General features: G+C 49.2%; 1 protein-coding gene across 1 annotated transcript; it reads left to right on the forward strand.

Annotated features, from left to right (window-relative positions):
- Positions 1–435: 435 nt before the first annotated feature.
- On the forward strand, positions 436–19,313 carry Mycbpap (MYCBP associated protein). Its single transcript, XM_074046006.1, has 19 exons — positions 436–543; positions 6,667–6,794; positions 7,391–7,550; positions 7,678–7,781; positions 8,538–8,721; positions 8,981–9,096; positions 9,649–9,799; positions 10,681–10,796; positions 10,884–10,993; positions 11,444–11,555; positions 12,090–12,279; positions 12,752–12,939; positions 13,957–14,103; positions 14,597–14,974; positions 15,370–15,491; positions 16,246–16,361; positions 16,830–16,975; positions 17,153–17,326; positions 19,159–19,313. Exons 1-19 carry the CDS (start codon positions 468–470, stop codon positions 19,258–19,260), a joined length of 2,820 nt encoding a protein of 939 aa, XP_073902107.1. The 5' UTR covers positions 436–467; the 3' UTR covers positions 19,261–19,313.
- The last annotated feature ends 279 nt before the right edge of the window (positions 19,314–19,592 follow it).

The raw sequence follows: 19,592 nt of genomic DNA on the forward strand, positions 1-19,592 counted from the left end.
GGCATCGGGGAAGTAGGGGAAGGTCGGGGTTGCGATCCGCAGTCGTGACACCCCCGCCCCATCGCCTATTATAGCAGCATCGCGCGGGCGGGAAAACCCATTGCCCCCGCCTTAGCCGCTCCTGCAGCGCACACACTGTGCGGCTCTCGTCCCTGCTGGGCCTGGCCCTTGGCGTCACGGCGCTCGCTCAAGCCGCTTGTGACGTCACGGTCCGGACCCGGGACCTTCTCGTGGTTTACGCGAGGGAGGAGGCGCCAGTGGCGAGCGTGTGCCAGCCTGATGAAAAAGATGGCTAGCAAGCAGTCACTGACTAAGACGTTCGGTGGGTGCGCGCCCCCGCGCGGGGCGCTGGTTGCTATGGACGCCGCGGCGGCCGCTGGAGGGCGGGGTCGCGTGGGGTGCAGCGCAGCGCGGTTGTCTCGGGGGCGCGGTGGCGCAGGACCACGCTCGCAGCCAGGGGCGGCACCATGAAGACTATTAGGAGGGAACACCGCATCAGATTGCCAGCAAGCAGGTTTTTGGAGGTCGCAGAGACCATCAGAGGTTGGCGCTGGCTGCCTTGGGTGATCAGGAAGATCCAACAGGGATGCTTGGGTGGGGTTCAAGACAGGGCCTGGAGAATGGGAGTAACACCAGGGACGGAAGTGAAGATCACTGGGAAATGGGGTACAGGACACAGGAACCTTAAGGATGATGGACAAGACAGAGACCTCCCAGAGGAGGAGGCATAGTGCACTGGGCCTTGGGGATGGGGACATAGCAAGTGGGGGACTCAGAAGGCCTTCAGGGGTCATGACTGGGGAGATGGCCTTGGGCAGGAAGAGTAAGACTGCTACCTCTAACCACATGGTTGGCCCTCAGGAGGCGGGATCCCTGAACTGGGTGAGGTGCCCAGGAATCAGGAAACCAGAGGAGCCAGGAAATTGGGTCCTTGGGAAGAGGAATTCAGGAAACAGTCCAAAAAAAAAACATGTTGAGGTGATGAAACCAACCACTTTGATGAGGTCCTAGGGGGTGGGGGAATCACCTAAGAGTCCTACTGGAAAAATCCAGAAGAAATGTCTAGCTTGTTTAGTTCTGTTTCATGCTGCCTTTTCCTACTACCTGCCCTTTCTAGCCGTAGAACACTTGTCTAGCTTGTTCATCCTGGAGTCACTAAACATGCTTGCTTCCACATTCCCATTTGCAACTCACTAACTCTTTGATTTTCTTTTTTTGTGGTGCTGGAAATTGAACCCAGGGTCTTGCACATGCTAAGCAAGAGCTCTACCGCGCAGCTACCCTGCCCCCCCCCCACACCCCGGCCCTGTTTTCATTTACTGAGTGCCTGCTGTGTGTGGATATTGTGCTGGGCAACAAGGTTATTGGTATTAAGTGTGTGTGACTCCAGCCCTCAAGAAACTCAGTCTCATGAAGACCTGGACAAACACTCAAATGCAGTATAAATACTGTGATATGGACGTCCCTGGGGTCTATGTTACTCAGAGCACCTGACCCACGGCTTGGATGGTAGACTTAGGGGGAAAGGTTTTCTGCAGAAGAAAGTGACATTTATGGCAGATCAGGGGGGAAAAAAAAGGCTGGAGATGTAGCTCAGTTGTAGAGTGCTTGCCTGGCAAATGCATAGCCCTGGGTTCAATCACCAGCAAAATAATTTGCTTCTCTGGGTTCAGGGAGCAGTATGAGTTCATGGACCTATGAACATGGGAGCCAGAAATGCCTGCACAGGTGAAAGGGTTTCACATGCAAGACCAGAAAGTCTGAGTGTGTTCTTTCAGGCCTTGGGGGGGTCGACGCCTCAGAGGCATGGTAGAAGCACAATGTGAGGGGAGGGACAGGCCCTGAGTCAGTGAGGTCATCTGGAAAACCACCAGGAGCCAGTTGCTTTTCAGTATGAGTTTCTTTTATGCTCCTTGATAGTATAAAAAGCTGATGCTGTTTCATAACATACTTTTTAATAGTTAAGAGGGCGGGGGGGGGAGGGTAGGGGGGGGAGTCTAGTTCTCTTTCCCAAGGGCAGTCAAGGGCTTTCCTAGCCACTGCCTCCTGCTCACTTAGTTTCTGTACTGTCTCAATCAGGTTTGAACTTTCTGCTGTAAATAAATCAAGGGAAGGTTTTTTTTGTTTTGTTTTTACTGCGTGTATGTTTTTAATGGGAAAATTCAGTTTGTTAAATAGCCCTTGAGTTAAGAACACAGACCAGTGTGAGGAGGGAGAGAAACAAAGTATTTAATATGCAAGATGGTTTTTGCTCAGTCTTCTCAGGGAGGCCTCTAGTATGATAGGAGAATGCTTGCCCCTTCCTTAATATAATGCTGCCAACAGACAAATGTAACCTTGTTTGTGTTACATTTCCCTGAGGTTTCTGAATCATGAGCAAAAAGACATTAAAAAGTGGTGTCTGGAAACCCATGTAGGGATCCGAGAGCCCTCTTGAGTCCCAGGTTTCTCCTTGGTCTTGTTGCTAAGAAACAGGGAAGACTCCTAGCAGTACCAAATTCCCCTTTTTCCACCAATTAACACTCTTGCCTTGGTGGGGACAGTCCCTGCCTTGGTTTTCCAGCTCAACTTTGAGGTCAGTTTCTCAAAGACTTTCATCAACACTAAAACAATAACACTTAGGGGCTGGCAGAATGGCTCAAGTGGTAGAGCACCTGCCTAGCCAGTGTGAAGCCCTGAGTTCAAATCCCAGCACCACAAAAAAAAAGAAATAAAGAATAACATTTAGATTAAACATGAAGCAGAGAAATAAAATCCAGCTTTCTTCCTCCATAGTTTCCTCTCCCCTGGCCCCCAGCCTGAGCACCTTGCTTCTAGCTGCTTGGCTTCGTTGCAAAAGTGTCACCTGACTGCCCTGTGCAAGCTAGTCTCTTTGACCCCTCAGCTATCAGGACAGATGGAGAAATGCCAGCTCTGTGGTCCACCAGTAGACCCACTCAGCTTGCATTTCCAGAACAAAGAACAAGAAAGAGTGGTAGTGACATACCTCCACCCTGTGGAGTTGTACAGCCAGCCTGGAAATATCCCCTACCCTGGGGGCTCTCCTTCCTCCCTGGTCTCCCTGAAATGCCACTGTCATTACTTCCCTCTCTTGTACCAAGGATCAGATGCCTGAGCTGGACTTCACAAAGCCACCATGCCCTGACTTCCTTCATCCCCAGCAGTGCCCCCACCTTCCCAGCAAGCCTTCCATGTCACTGTGCCACACACCTGCCATGCTCAGCCCTGCTCCCTCTGCACTCCAACTGTGGCCTCTCTTGGAACATGTCCATTTGTGTCTCTACCTGTGCAAAGCCTTCCTCTCCCCTCTTCACCTGAGAATCTGTCTCTGCAGCCCAAAACCCTGACCTGCCTGGCTGTCCCTTCTTTGATGTCTAACCAGACATACTGTGAGTGCTTTTCATGCAGGCACCTATGTTGCTAAGATTACTGAGTGTTTCTGTCTGTTGCATTTTTCCATCTGACAAGAGAAGGAGCCATACGTCATAACCTATTATATCATCTCCCCTGTCGTTTATAGACATAGAAAGTGCTTAGTGAATATTCTGCAGGATGAATTTAACTTTAAATGTATATATCATTTCAATGAATAGTTTGTTAACCAGAACACACCATCTCCTAACTGTATGTTGTAACAATATTTATTGTAGTCCATTCAAGATAATTATCTCATGGCAGCATGAATCCTTAATCCCAGCTACGTGGGAGGATCTCAAGACCCTATACAAAAAACAAAGAATGAAAGCAAATCAAAGGGGGCAGGGCTTCGTATGTGGCTTAAGTAGTAGTGCTTGTCTAGCAAGCACAGGCCCTAAATTCAACCCCAGAACTGAAAAAAAATCCCAGAAAAACCTCAGACCAGGCTGCTTCAATCTCAATGAAGCATGATAAATCAGTTTCTGTATCGCTAAAAGGGAATGGGAGCTTTGACTCCCAATGTCAAAAGTTTGTATTTACACATGGTAATTCTACTCCCACCAGTGGAAAACACACCTGGAGATGTTTAGTCCCTTGGGAAGATGTAGACCAACCAAGGTAATGGACAGAAGAAACAAATGTCCTGGGAGAGAAAACCAACATGTTCATAAACGCAGACCTTCAGCTGCTACCAATTCTCTTTGATGAGTGCAGAAGGGAGAGAGAAGTAGAAATTAACCCAAGGTGGGTGTTGTGGTGCATACCTGTAGTCCTAGTTCTCAGGAGGAAGAGGCAGGAAGATCCAAGAGTTGGAGGCCAGCCTGGGATATAAAGCAGGACCCTATCTCACAAAAACAAAATGAAGGAGGAGGAGAAGGAGCAGGAGCAGCAGAAGGAGGAGAAGAAGAATAAGAAGAAAGAAAATTTAAAACCCAAGGTTGTATCTCCACACATGGCGGCAGATCAGACTAGGATGTCAAGCCACTGGGCCCTATATGTATGTGCGCGTGCGTGTGCCTGTGTTTAGTGGACAGATAGTCCTGAGCTGCTGTGGAAGCTCCCTCTGTGGAGGAGATGGACTGTGGCTGATAGCCTGAGCTTAGAGTTACATTTGGAATGATTCTGACTTTTTTTTTTTTTTTTGGTCACTATGTGGATACTTCCTTAAAAAATAGTTTGATTTTGTTTACCAAAACCCCTGCCTTGATGTTTTAGTGATGGTCTCTTAAAGATTAGGACACATTTGTATGAAAATGTCATAATGAAACCCATATTTTCTACAATTGCAATACAGCAATAAAAATAGTCTTTAAAATAAAAGATTAGGGCACTTTGAGAAGCAATAGATAAAACCAAGTTTTCTTTTAAATGCCCTGAAGGCAGGGCTTAGTTTTCTTTCTACTGTTTTGTCAAGGGCCTTACATTAAACTGTACTGAACCAGAGGGAAAAAGATGGGATTACCAGCCAGAGAAACAAGACATATGTGTGACATGGCTAAGCCTCCTCTTGGAAGGCAAGCGAAGAGTGTCCTGGTCAGAGAGAGGCCTCTTCTGCCTCATACGTTGTCAGAGTCCTGCACCCTGGCTGCCACTTGAGAGACAAAGGCTCTGATCTCTCCCCTTTTCTCCGGTCACATGAGTCACTGCCATCGATCACTTCATTACTGTAGACTCTTAAATGATCTGGTCCTCAATCTCACAGCCCCTAGGCCATCCCTGTGTTGCCACTTCCCACAGGATAGAGATCAAAGTCCTTTGGCTCTCTAAGTTCTTGGTGATATATGCCCTATTTCCCTCTCCCTTCTGCTTCCCGCCTCCTACCTCAGGACACTCCAGCTGTTTTAAAACACATGCTTTGATCACTTACTAGCTATGTGGAGAAAACAACACACATGACTTGAGTTCTAGGGTGTGCTCCCTTCTCCCTTGCCTCTAGGCCTATAGACGCTGTTCCCCTTGGAACGCTTGCTCTGCAATGCCATCTCCCTTTCTGGGCTTCTCTTCATCCTTTCATTCTTAACTTAAGCATCATGTCCTTAGGAAGCTTCCCTCACAACCCCATGGACTAGGCTGGGGCCCCCGGGTGCCTCCCTAGTGCCCTGAGCTCCGTCTGTTTTGACAGTCTTGTTTCTTTCCTTGTGGGTGTCTTCACCCCAGTCTTCAAAGACTGAGACTCTGCCTAGTCCCCCAGAACCTAGCACAGTGCCCGAGGCATGGAAGCTACTTACACAGTAGTTATTGAATGAAATGATATGAAATAAGTGGTCAGTGGTGAATGTGCTGTTTCCCCCCGAAGCATCTGCATTTAACCAGTGTCTTGAGAAAACTGATGCCTTCACCCAAAACAGGTCAGTACCAGCACTGGAGGAGACTGAGGGAGCATCTACTCCAGTTGTCCCAAACCAGCTGGCAAAGCGGCTCAAGTAGTAGTGTGCCTGTCTAGTTAAAGCATGCGGCCCTGAGTTTGGACCCCCCTACTGCCAAACCACTGTGCACCAGAATCCCAGGATTTAATTCTTCAAATTCCTTGGCTCTGCACAGTAGCCAGGAAGCTATATTTGTAAAGGTCTCCCCAAGAAGATACTGAAGCTAATATTTGGGAGCTGTTGATTTAGGTCAACTTCTTCTTTTTACAAATGGAAGATGAGGGCCCAGAAAGGTTAAGTGATGCGTACCTAAGGTTGTCTAGCTTATAAATACAGCCTGAAATGGAACATCTTTTGATCTCAGTTCTGGCTACAGAAGCTTCAGTCATTGTGGTACACCAGGGGCAGTGGGCATGGGGACCCTTATGAGAGAACTCCTATCACCCCAGCAAGGTGCTTCCTGAACCACAGTGGCAGCCTCTGCTGTCCTGTCCAGATGGCCAGCCTGGCCCCTTATGATGAAGTCTAATATGGATTTGTTTGTTGGTTGGTTGGTTGAGATAAGGTCTCACTGTGTAGCCCAGGTTGTTCTTGCTGGGTCCCGGATCAGAGCTTCCTCCCACCCTCCACTTGCCTGTGTTATATCATCCTCCTGCTGCAGCCTCCTGAGTACTGAGATTACAGGAGTGTGCCACTATACCTGGCTATTTCTTTGTTTTTCTTGCAGTGTTAGGGATTGAACCCAGGACCTAGCTGCCTCACACATACTAGGCAAATGCTCTATCACTGAGCTGTATCCCCAGCCCTAGGTTTATAGTTTTATTTATGTATTTACATCTACAGAAAGCTCTTGGAGCACATCTAACATTCTGGTTCTCTTCAGAAAAGAAGCGGGCAAAGACAGCTGAACAGCCCACGCCCCCCATTCAGGAAGAGACGGAGCCTATTAGTAATGTCCTACAAGGAGATGACATTCTTGCATTAGCCATTAAGAGGGAAGACTTGAAGAAGGTAAGGGTGAAATCCAGGGTTCCCTTACAGCAGACCCCTTTTCCCTGCCAACCTTTGTGGTCTAGAATGTCAGCCATGCCAAAGTCTCTCCATTGGCTCTCTACCTAGAGGGAGTGTCTAATTCTGTGGAAAAAAGTCATTGAACACAAATTCTTTTCGCTTTAGCAGCTAAAGGAATTTACTGTGTTGTTTGTTTTCACATTTCTGAGATTTGTGTAGAACCACAGAGGCCACTGTACTAATGAGCTACCTTGCTTCCCAGAGGCAAGCCATTATGCCCATTTCACAGGTGGGAATATGAGTTTCAGAAGCACAGGCTTCTGTGGATAATGCTGCTAAGCCCCACTCCCCTGCTTTACCCGTCAGTCATTCTCCCTTGAACTGTCCAGAGGCATCCGATGTTATTTTTGTCCCTCCAGTGGGCTCCTTAGTCTCATGTGTGTTAGACAGGCATTTCTTCAACAGGACATATGGATGGAGCTGGGGAGGCAGATGTGTCAGCCTTCAGGAATTCCACCAAGATCTGGGGCAGAGGAGGTGGGTGGAGCTCTTCCTCCTCCCCATCTCAGGTGGAATTCTCTGTCGTTTCTTTTCAGCAACACATTCCTCGGCTTACTGAAACACAAGACAGGCCTGTTATTACTCAGAAATTTATCATTCGTAAGCTCAAACCCAAGGATCCTCGAAGGAAGGTCTGTCACTTGGTAGCACATCCTGCTAATCCAGATGCAGCCACAAAGCCCCTGGACTATTCTGGTATGGCTAGTTTTGATCCTGGCACCACTGGGTTTTGAATGTGTGGGTCTGCCTCGAGAGAAAGCCCAGTCTTCATCAGAAAGTCACCCCTTCAGTAGTTTACAACTACTCCCTCTTTTCCTCTCAGGTCCTGGTGACAACTTCGATAGCAGTGACCAGATCCTGCCTCACCACATCTTGGGGAGTCTCCAGGACTTTAAGAGAATTGCAGTTGCTCGAGGGAACACCCAGGTTTGTCTACAGAGCTGCCTGGCTGAGAGAAGCCACCAAAACCATTTCAGTCCGCCACCAGCAGAGCCAAGCAGAAGAGAATTAAAGAGGGTCTGGTCTCTGGGCCTTGAGTCTGAGATGATAAGTGACCCTCCCAGAGTGACATGCTTCAATTGTAAGTCACAGAAGCCAATTGAAGCTGGCTTCAGTTTAAAGGAATTGTAGGATTTACTATAAGGCATACAGGGCTTGTCTCATGGAACCTGGGTCTGGGTAGGCAGAACCCAGAAAGGCATCAGAACTCTGGGTCCTCATTGCCCTCTGCTGCTCTGTGCTGGCTTCACTTCCCCTTTTTTAGAGACTGGCCTCTTGTCCTCATGGAGAAAAGTGGCTTCCCACTGCTCCCAGAGTGATCTTCCCATCATGCAGTACTTCTCTGTCTCTCATATCCTTCACTCTCATTGGTGCGAGGCAGCCCGGGGGTCATGTAAAAATGGCTCTATCATCCTAGCAGAAGGCACAATTAGCATCAGTTGTGAGGAAGAGTGCCACAATCTTAGAGAGATTTCTGGGAGAGGGGGCTGACAGCTGCTGCCACCTCCCCACCACCTCTTTTCTGTGATTTGTTTTCTGACGTTTACCACCCTGTGGTCCTGAAAGAGAGGCGGGATTCTTAGCCGAGTGGGACAAGAGCAGAGCCTTAGGCCTCCAGAAACCTGGTGGGCTCCAGGTTAGAGCATCCTCCCACTTTCCACCTGTCCATGTTGTACTTTTCAGCTGGCGGAGCTGATACAGACCCAACCCTGCCTGATGACCTTCATCACAGCTAAAGAAGAGCCAAAGCAAAGGGCCCCAAAGGAAAAGAAGAGACCTCCCTGGGCCCCACCTCCTCAGCACAACTTTCTGAAAAACTGGCAGCATCATCTCACCCTGCGGAAGAAGCAGCAGGAAGCCCTCAGTGGTGAGCAGAGCAGACAGGGCCCCATGCCTGGCCTCCATCTGGCATGGAGGCTCTGTTGTGTTTTTCTTCTCTCCCTCACCTGTGCAGAGCCTGGACCTGAGCTGGTCACATTTGGGCTTCTCATTCCCAAGAGCTTCTTTTCATTAAAGCTCAATGGATACCCAAATCACCCCCTCTGATTTCAGCCACATTCTTGTGGCGCAGGGCCCGTGGATTCTGTTTTGGGGGAACAGCTACGTTCTTGTCTCTCACTCCCTAGAGCACCTGAAGAAGCCGGTTGGGGAGCTTCTGATGCACACTGGTGAGACCTACAGAAGGATCCAGGAGGAGCGGGAGCTCATTAACCGTACACTCCCAAGACAGCGTGATGGGAATGTGAGGACACTGTTCCCAAGAACCCTGGGCTCGGGGTGGAGGCCTGGGCACAGGGCTGGTTTGGCTCAAGTTTCACAGTTGGAGAGAAAAAGAAATCTATCCATTGCAAAGCCTTGTTAAGCCCTTGGGAACGTCACTAAATTCTATTATTGGAAGGGGACCAGCAACTAGAGGAAAAAAAAAATTCTATTATTGGGTATTTAATAATTCAACCTGTAGTGATCCCTGGCAGTCAGTGTGATACTGAATTATTACAAAACTCTTAGTGTTTGTCTCCTAAAGGTTTAGACTCCAGCTTTCTGTCTACCCCAGGTTCTGTGCTTTGTCCTAGTACATCAGTGAGTGCCTGGACCAGTCCACACTGTCTTTCTGGGGAGTGGAAAGGCTACAGTAGGACATCCTGAAAACATTCTGCTTCTCTTCTGCCATCAGGGCAGCAATGGATCCCCAGAAGGAGCATCTGTGTTCCGTGGTGCTCTTGTCTTTCTAGGTCCCCACTAGCCTCTGGCTGAGTGTTGAAGGTGACCTCACTGTTCTGTCCTTCCTTGCCAGGACTTTAAGGACACCATTGGGTTCTGGAGTCCATTGGAATGTTTGGGAGATGAGATGACAGGTCTGATCATGACCAAGACAAAAACTCAATGTGGCCTCATGGAACCTATCACTCGCATCAGGAAGCCCCACTCTATCCAGGTGGAGACGGGTGAGGAACGGGGCTGTAAAGCACCTAGCATCTGTGCCCAGTGCAGGAGGCAGGGCCATGTAGTGGTACCAGCATGGGTCTCTGTGAGACAGACCTGGGATTAAGTCCTGGTTCAGTGAGGCCTTGGGTGAGTGGCAGACCCTTCCTGAGATCCAGTTCCCCTTTCAGCAAAACAGTGACAGAAATGGTAGGGAAGGCAGGGTAGGAGCTACACTGTTCAGTCAGCAGCCTGAGCCACATGCAGCTGCTGTGTACCTGGAATATGCCAGTCTGTATGGAGACCAGCTGCAAGTGTAAACTATATTTTGAAAACTAGTTTGGAAAAAAAAAGGATTCTATTAATCATTTTTATATTGATTATATGTTCAAATGATAATAGTTTTGATATATTGAATTAAACAAACAATATTAAAATGAGTCTCACCTCTTTCTTTTTACCTTTTCAATGTGGCATCTAGAAAATTTGAAGTGACACACCTGGGCAGCCATACTTTAGAGCCTACTGGCCTGACTGGGTTTAGGTCTTACATGTTGGCTTTTTGAACTCCAGTGAGACATTTGACCCTTCTGGTTCTTGGTTGTCCAAGCGTAGACTACTCAGGGTTGCGAGAGGGTCCAATGAGACACAATGTGTGTTAAGAAGTCCAGGTCCATTGTTTGATTGCAATTCAGAGATTTAGCTGTTTGGAAGCTGATTTTGCGGGAGTCCTGTGTAGGGCTGCTGAGGAGGTGTGGGGCAGGAGAAAGCTGCCCCTAGGGAAGCTTTGTTTTCCATCCTTCTCAGCAGTGTGTTGGGATGGGTGTTCTCAGGGCCCCATGGGCAGTGGGTGGAGAACGGGGATGGTGCAGCCTGTGCTGAGGGTCCTTGGACCCCGCTCTAGGATTACTAGCCAAGAAGGATGCTTGGTATCGTTACACCTGGGACCGGAGTCTGTTTCTGATCTATCGCCGCAAGGAGCTACAGAGCATCATGGCTGATCTGGATTTTAGCCAGCAGGTTAGTAACACCTCCATGCCCCCGTCTGAGGGCCTTAGGGTGGTACCTGCCTTCAGTCAGCTAATCTTTCCTCTCTGTCCCTCTAAGGATATTGACGGCCTGGAGGTGGTGGGCCGAGGGCAGCCCTTCTCATCAGTCAGTGTGGAAGATTGTACAATTTTTGAAAAGAGCCAGGAAAGCTCCTCTGAAGACAAAGAGTGAGTGGAGCCTGGGCCCCAGGGAGAGTGGCCGGAGGGTGTGGCTTTTCAGAGCCCACAAGTGTTAATGGGCAGGCTTCTCTCCTCAAACTGAGGCTGCCTCCATCCTAGCCTCTGGGGTGGCTATTGCCCCCTCCACTAGCCCATTCCAGTACCTGCACTAGCTTTCCTGCTCCCATCTTCCTCTTTCCAACCATTGTCTAATGGGGATTGCCCAGACATTGTTTTGCTAGTTAAATGGGTCCTCCAGAACCATGCTGGCCATTCCTAACAAGCTCCCGCCTTGCCTCAAGGAATGGATCAGGAAGAAACTGAGAGCCTGGCTGATGACATTGCCACTGCAGGGCAGAGCTAGTCATGTCTTAGTCTTTTTGGCAGCTGTTTCCATGGGTTCCATGTGGCCTTGACTGTGCACCCAACAGGAAAATAAGTCATTGGTTTTTCTTACAGAGAATTATTGACCAGTTACCCTGATACAGCCTCCATGCCTATTCTTGGCCCTTCTCTGCTGTTCTGTGGGAAGCCAGCTTTCTGGATCAGAGGCAGTAACCCAGAGGGCAAGGTAAACCCGCCTTCACCTTCACTCACCTGCTGGAGGGACCTCCCTCATGGGTACCGCCCCAAGGTGACCGTGGTAGTCACAAGGAGCCCCACACAGCCTCCTGTTTGTGTTTTTATCTGGTCACACATTCAGCATGTCTGAAAATGGTAACAGCAACACTCACCTGAACAAGAATAAAATCACGAGGCTGCAAAGAGAGTGTCACAAGCTACCTAGTTTGTACTTAGCCCCCAAACAGGCAAATGAGCAAACTTTCCTATGCAGCTAGGGATTTAAGAAGATTCTAAAATAGTCTTCAGATGTAAGGGAGCAGAAATGTTCATTAGGCATAAAACCTACCTTCTTACTATTGATTATAACTTCAGAGATAGCCACTATTGGGATTTGACACCACCCTGAGGGTGGCCAGGTCCTGGGGAGCTGGGACCTGGGACCTGGGAATTTCAGCATAAAACCAGAGGAATCTCAGGCAAACTGGTGACCCTAGGCAAGGGCCTCCAGCTTGGACAGCTCTCCTACCTCCCTCCTTCCCAGAGGAATGTCGGAATTGGTGCTCGCTTGACCTTTGAAACCCTGGAAGGGGAGAAAACATCTTCAGACCTGACCGTGGTCAATAATGGCACTGTGGCCATTTGGTACGACTGGCGACGGCAGCCCCAGCTAGATTCTTTCCAAAGCCTGAAGAGAAACAGGACACAGCGGTTTTACTTTAACAACCGGGAAGGTACCTAGAAGCTGATCTCACTGGCTCCTGCTTTTGTACCTCTGTGTCTGAGAGACACCAGCATCTAGTCAGTTCCAAACTCTTCCAAGTTTGAGCCTCTCCTCTGGGCCTTGTCTCTCCCATTTCTACTGTGAAGTGTGTGTGGTCTAACTATTTGTGTCTGTTGAGGAAATGCTAGAACTCTTGAGACCAAAAGCAGTGAGCTGCCAGGTAGCAGAAGATTTCTAGGGGCTCATTTGCTTATGGCACAGAGCTAGGATGGCTAACCATTCCCTGTTTGCCTGTAACTCTCCCAGCTTTAGCACTCAAAGCCACACATTCTAGGAAACCTCTCAGTTCTGGATGGTTGGTCACCAGAGCTAGGTCACAGCTAATATATGTGCTTAGCTTAGGGCTCAGTTAACTTTCCACATGCAGGCTTGGGTCTTGGCCAGCTTCTCCTTATTGAAAACCACTGCCTCTGTCCTCTCAGGTGTGATTCTGCCTGGAGAAACAAAAAACTTCACCTTCTTCTTCAAGTCTTCGAAGGCTGGGATCTTCAGGGAATCCTGGGAGTTTGGAACCCACCCCACCCTCCTGGGAGGTGCTCTTCTACAGGTCAATCTCTATGCAGTCTCATTGGCCCAGGACATTTTTAAGGATGACAGGATATTGCTGGAGGTAAGGGACCCAGGACTTCAGCCCCAGGAGATACCAGATCTGTTACCCTGATGTTCTTTCTGGTAGTGCCTTTGAGTATCTTATTTCTCCCAGCCTACAGGGTGAATTTTTCACAAACAGGTAACTATTCTTGCTCAACAAACTCTTCAGAGGGCTTTATGATATAGAAGATAGACAGCTGGGCTAGGGCAGGGCAACTTGCAGACCCACCATGCACAACCCCCACTGGGTTAGAAAGGAATGAAATGGAGCCCTGAGATGCAGAAGGTATGGAAGTACTTACAAGAATCCAAACAGATCACGTGCCCCTTCGGTGTTGGCATTTGTTCTTTGCTGTCTGGTACTGTGCACTAGAATGGCATTTACATGGTAAGACTTCCAAACCAGAGACAACAATTTAAATAGCCCATCTCACCAGCCCACTCCTGGAGTGGGAGTGAGTGTGGTGGGAGCTGGGAATTGCTGCCTCCAGTCAGTCTCATCTGACTGCCTCCATCTCATCTCGTGGGGAAAACTGTGCATTTGTGTTCACTGTGACCCCAAAGATATAGCCAGCTGTTTCAACTGGGGCTCAACTAGCAATGATCAAAGATAGCTTTGATTGATGTCAGGTTTGCTTTCCTTGCTGATTATTGGAGTGATGCTTTGAGAGATGCCCTTCTCCTGGGGTTCTGTGACCCTGACTGTGTGGCCAAGCCAGGTGAAAGTTTACCACCATTCTCAGCAATGCCCAAATGGTGTGTTGGTGACCCGTCCCCTTCCTCCTATCTGGGGGAAATCTAAATCCCATGCAGGAGCAGCTCTGCTCTGGGACTGGCCCCCAGATCCTCTTCTTTTGGAGAACAAGGGTGTTTTGACAGACCCAGAGGTTTTTGAGTCTTGGAATAGGGGTGTGTGTGTGTAAGTGAGTCATAGACAAAGGCAGGAAGGTCCAAAGTTCAAGGTATCAGGCTTCCTGGAGGATGCATGGGTGCTGAGAGTCTGGGCTGCCATGTTGTGCCACTTTTCCTTCCCCAGAACAAGCTGGCTGCCCGTGAGGCGGTCACCATCGTGCAGAGCGTGGTACAAGAACTGCTAAGGGGGATCTCGACCCCAGAGCGCATGCTATCACCTGTGGATGCCTATCTCACTGAGGAGGACTTGTTCCAACACAGGCATCCCCAGGTATGGCCCTGAGTGATTTTAGTAGTAAACCCTTCAATGTGCCAGGACCTGTTTTGAGTGTCTTTCATGGGTAACTCACTTTCCCCTCACAGTGGTTCTATGAAATAAGGGTACTTTTTATATTCCTATTTGAAACAGGAGAGCAAGGCACAGAGAGGTTAAAGAACGTGCCCAAGTTAGGTAGCCAGCAGATGCTTAGTGGGAACAGAGTGTCACAAACTCCTTCATTCAAACACAGCCTTTCTTTGGAAGTATCCCCCACCACCAAAAAAAAAAAGAAAAGAAAAGAAAAGAAAAAAATCTCTTAAGTTGGAGATGCTCAGGTTAAAGGGGAAGTTGGGAGTCCCTCTGGTCCTGGCCACTGCCACTGGCTTCATTTCTGCCTCCTAGTCAGGGCCCTCGGGGCAATGGGAGAAACTTCCGTTGGCTGGCATGGGCTTAGGGTGCACTGGCCAGCCTCCCCCTCACTTGGCATCTCTCACTTTGGCTGCAGCTGCATTACCAACATCAAGTGGTACAAAACCTGCACCAACTATGGCACCAGTACATGATCCTGCCTCTCAAGACCCAAGAGGCCCAGCTAAGCCAAGAGAAGCCCCAGGGCTCCAGGACCCCAGGGGTTATGGTCCCGTCAGTCTATATGGGGAAGACCTCAACAAATGCTGACCAACTGGCATGGCAGGAGCATGTGACCCAGACGGAAGGCCGAGATCTTTTCCTGTCCCAGAAGTTTGCAGTGGAGCCCAAGAATTCTCCACGGAAGAGCATCATGGAGGAGATCCTGGTGGAGGAGAGCCCAGATGTGGACAGTGCCAAGAGCCCTTCCGAGCCCCTGCCTGAGTGGAACCTCTGCTTGGAAGATTTCAGACAGGTGTTTCCAAGACCTGGAAGGGGGTGGTGGAACCAATGAGGGAGGCCCAAGAAGCCTCCCTTACCTCATTGGCAAAAGAGACCAAACCTTCTGAGGGCCCAGAGAAAGCCATCTTTTGGTTCAAATCTACTTTTGTGGGTTTCCCGGGTGGCTATGGTGGCTATAGAGCCTCTCCTACTATGACACTGAAAAACCTTGGAGAAGGGGTTCATGGGTATTGTTTTCTCAGGGAGGTCCCAGGCCCCCACAGAAGGAATCCTAGACAGACTCCATGGCTCTTTGTTCCTAGTCCTCAACTACCTGACCCATCTCACCATTCCAGACACTAGAGGACACAGGGATCCTCGGAGTCATAGCACAGAGCAGTTGCTCATGGTGCCCATGACCCTATCTAGGCAGTGATGACTCTCCCTGAAGAGCCCCAGAGAGAGGATGCCCTAATCCAGCTCAATGAGGCAGCCCTGGAGCTGTGCCAGGAGCAAAGGCCATTGCAGTCCGACCTCCTGCACCAGATGTGGTAGGTGAACTCCCAGGAGAGTCATCGAGTTCCTTCCCTTAATGGTACCTGGTCAGGTTTCCTGGATAGTAGGACTCACAGGCTGAGTGCCCCTTGAACTCATGTTGCTAAAAGATGCTGAAAGCCTTCCATGCTCTGGAACTTGCCCCAGCATCCCCTCAGCATCCTGCTCCTCTCTGCCTCAGCAGAGTAAATACCTGGCCTTTTTCCCCTTCCTCTTCTCTTGCTCCTTCTCAATGAGAAGAATGAAAACAGGACACAGCAGAAGGCACGGAGAAGAGATGAGAAGAGAGGCAGATTCATTAAAAGCTTCACTTCTCTGTTGTCAGATGTCCCACTGTCTGTTTGGAATTTGCTTGGATAGGCTTGGGGACCTTTTGCAAAGACCCTCAGAACCCAGCTTCCAGAGCCTCATGCTGGAAGTCTTGCACACGACTCATTCATCCCTTCCAGTGGGGCTGTACCCAAGTCTAGCAATGGCTTCAAGCTGGAGTTTAGACTCTGAAGTAGGACTGAGTTCATAATGGCCTCTTAACCCTAGTCTTGGACCATCTTTTCTTGGCTACTGTCCCAGGGAAGTCAAATCCCCATCTAAGTGCTTGCACCTTGCTGGAGAAGATACGGGCTGCTTGGTGCTGTGGAATTTCCATGTTAGTTCTTGGCACTAGGGTCTTTGTAGGGAGGCACCTGGGCCTCTGCATGTTCAAGGACAAATGGACAGTGATGGCTTTTTCCAATGTGCTTTGCCCTCTAGTTTGCAGCTGTGGCGAGATATGATTGACAGCCTGGTGAGCCATTCTCTGTGGCTGAGGGCTCTGCTGGGCCTGCCCGAGAAGGAGACGGTCTATTTGGATATTCCTGAAGAGCAAGGTCAGACATTCTACAGCCACATCTCTGTGTCATCTTCCCCATCCCTCTGCCCAGACAGCAGTGGTGCCTTGGCCATTTGTCCCCCTACAGTAGACACTCTACCAGGTTGATCCCACAGAGTAGGCCCCTGTCACCCTTCTCTCTACTGTCAGGATTTGGGAACCAAAGAAAGCTATCTTAGCAATCACCTTAGATCAGTCCCCTCGTCTTTCAGGTGGAACCCCAGAGAATTTAAATGACTATAGTGGAGCTGGGACTAGAAGCCAGGTCTCTTGCCTCTGCCCCACAGTCCTGTGTCTCTAGTGGTCGGGGGGGTGGGGTCTGTGGGAATTCTCCCAAAGCTGCTGAGAATAGGGCTCAAGGCCATTGCCCTTTATTTTCCCATCTTGTTTCAGCATCATCATAAGCCTGTAGTGTCAGCTGGGCCACAGGGGGCCTGCTACATTGTCTTCCACTCACTTTCCTTAGATCAAAAGTCATCTCCCATCACAGAAATAAAGGTGCCAGCTGGGAAAGTTGGGAGGGAGGAGCGGAAAGGGGCATCCCAGGAAAAGAAGCAATTGGGAGCCAGAGACAAAGAAGACAAGAAAGGAGCCAAGATGCCAGGAAAAGAGGCATGCTGGGACATGGGCTGTGCCCTAGGTGGGGCTGGGAAGGGCTCTGGAAGGGCTGTGCAAGGTGGGCGGTTGCTCTAGCACAATGTCCAGCTCTCCCAGAGAGCTGCTGTGGATAATGTTCTGGACCTACCTTGGATACTATGGAACGCCATGTGTGTCCATCTCTCCAAACAGGACCGTGCCAACAGCAAGAAGCAGAAGGCAAAGGATGACAAGAAAGTAATGAAAACTTCAAGTCGGGACAGGCTTTCCTCAGAAGATCCTTCAGCATCTTATCCCACCGCCCCTACCCAGGAGCCCATGGATCCCCTGGTCATGGAGAAATACACCCAGAGGCTGCACACGGAGGTGAAAGGAAGAGTGAGCCAGTCATCCCTCCCTCATATCTGCCTCATTCATTCCACTTATCCCACCACTATGTGCCTGCGCTGTCAGTGAGCTAGCATAGGGAAACCTGAGGTGAAGGGTGGCCAGAAGAACGCCCCAGGCCAGGGAAGCAACAGGCAGACTTGAGAGGGAGGCTGCACATAGGTTCTTCGGGGGGCCTTGTGGACCCTTGCTGGCCATTGTGAGGACTTGGGTTCTTTTTTTTCATTCAATTTTTTTAATTTTTATCTTTTAAGGACTAGGGGTTTTCTCAGTGAGCTGAGAAGTCATGCAGGCTTCTACATGAAAGAGTGATGTGGTCTGACTTAAGCTTTCAAGGGCTGCTCTGGCTGTCATTTGGAAAACAGACTCTAAGCAGGAAGAGAGGAAGGAAGCACTTCTCTTTCTGTCATTTCTGCCTCCCTCTGTTAGGTGCACCCTGGTAGACTTATACATGTAGGGTTGTCTTAGTCTGCTTTCTGTTGCTTTAACAAAATGCCACAAGCCAGGTGACTTATAAGGAAAGAAGTTTATTTTGGCTTATGGTTCTGGAGGCAGGGAAGTCCAAGAGCAGAGTGCTAGGGAGGGCTCCATGCTGCTTCAACTCATGGTGGAAAGCAGAAGGGCAAGTGGGCATGTGAGGAATGGCCTCACTTCCTAAAACCTGCTGGAACTCACATTGTCCTGAAGGCATTAGTCCTTTCCTGAGGGTGGGGCCCTCATGACTCAAACATGGCTAAAGTCCCACCACCTCTCAACACCTTTACATTGGGAATCAAATTTCAAGATGAGCTTCAGAGGGGACCAACCACATTCAAGGGATAGCAACAGTGCATCTACTGGAAAGACTTCATCCGGACTATTCTTAAGCAGCAGGCCCTTAGCGGTTCATCTAGGGTTTTTGTTTTTATCTTTTGGTATCAGAGGAGAGGTCCTCTAAGTCATATTCAATATGTCAATGTGGCTAATAGTAAGGCTTTGTCTTCCTGTGACAGGGGCAGTTGGGTTTACATCACTGTACATTGTGGCCACACTCCGGATCTCATTTGATGAGAAGTTCCATTTGCTGCTGGTGACATCACTGAGCTTCCTGATGTTTGCTGGGGTTTGGAAAGTAATTAAAGGGCTCTGAGGATTCATGGGGTCTAAGCTCTTTCTTGGCTTTATGATATTCCAAATCAGTTTGCTTAGACTTGTGTGATCCAGCCCCACTGGAGGGTCCAGTCTCAGAGACCTTTCAGTGTGTGAATCTGTGATCCTACAGGAAGGAGTGATGGCCTCCAGGAGTCCAGCATGGAATTGGGGCTAAGCTCAGGCCCACCCTAGATCTGAAAAATACATTTGCAAAAAAACCAGTTCTACCCAAACTCTCTTTATTTTCCCCTTCTCCATCTATTTTCTATTTTTCCTGAGGTACTAGGGTTTGAACTCAGGGCCTTATCCTTGCTAGGCAAGCACTCTACGACTTGAGCCACACCCCTGGCCCTTTTTCATTTTGGTTATTTTTGGATAGGGTCTGGAGTTTTTGCCCAGGGTCAGTCTAAGACTGTGATCTTCCTACCTAAAGCTTCCCTTGCTGGGATCACAGATATACACCATTATGCCTTGCTTGTTGGTTGAGATGAGATCCCACTAACTTTTTGCCCAAGTTGGCCTCAAACTGCAATCCTCCCCATCTCTGCCTTCCAAGTAGGTGGGATTATAGGTGTGTGAAAACACTCTTGGCTCTCCATCCATTCTCTTGTAGGACAGTTGATATATAGGTGTCTTCTGCAAGCAAACCTTTGCCTGTGATGTCTGCTTCGTTCTTTCAGGTCTACGGGCTGCTGGACACCCTGCTGACTGAAATGATGATCCTGGCTGATGAGCTCAGCCCTCTAAAGAATGTCTATGAGCCTTTGCATCTATGTACCTGACTGGGGCCCAGGCAACGCCCTGGGAACCTGTTAACAAACAAGCTAATAAAGACCCTTTGGATTTCTAATGCTTCCATTATGCCTCTTGGTCTTGGATATTGAATCTCTACGAGATCGGTTCATGGCCTAGGTCCTCCCATGTTCTGCCTGCCCTTCTCCTGGTTCCCCCAACTGGGGAGGTAATCTGCCATGGCAAGCAGAGGAGCAAGTTCGCAGGACAAGGAAGTCAGGTGACAGAATAGATTGCATTGCCCTCTTGGTCCCTGTCTTGGCCCACACTTTCAGGGTCATACTTCCTGGAGCCAGGTCAAGAGTGTCATCACCAAGTAAGA

Source organism: Castor canadensis, chromosome 11 (genome assembly GCF_047511655.1).
Source record: "Castor canadensis chromosome 11, mCasCan1.hap1v2, whole genome shotgun sequence".
NCBI lineage: Eukaryota > Metazoa > Chordata > Mammalia > Rodentia > Castoridae > Castor > Castor canadensis.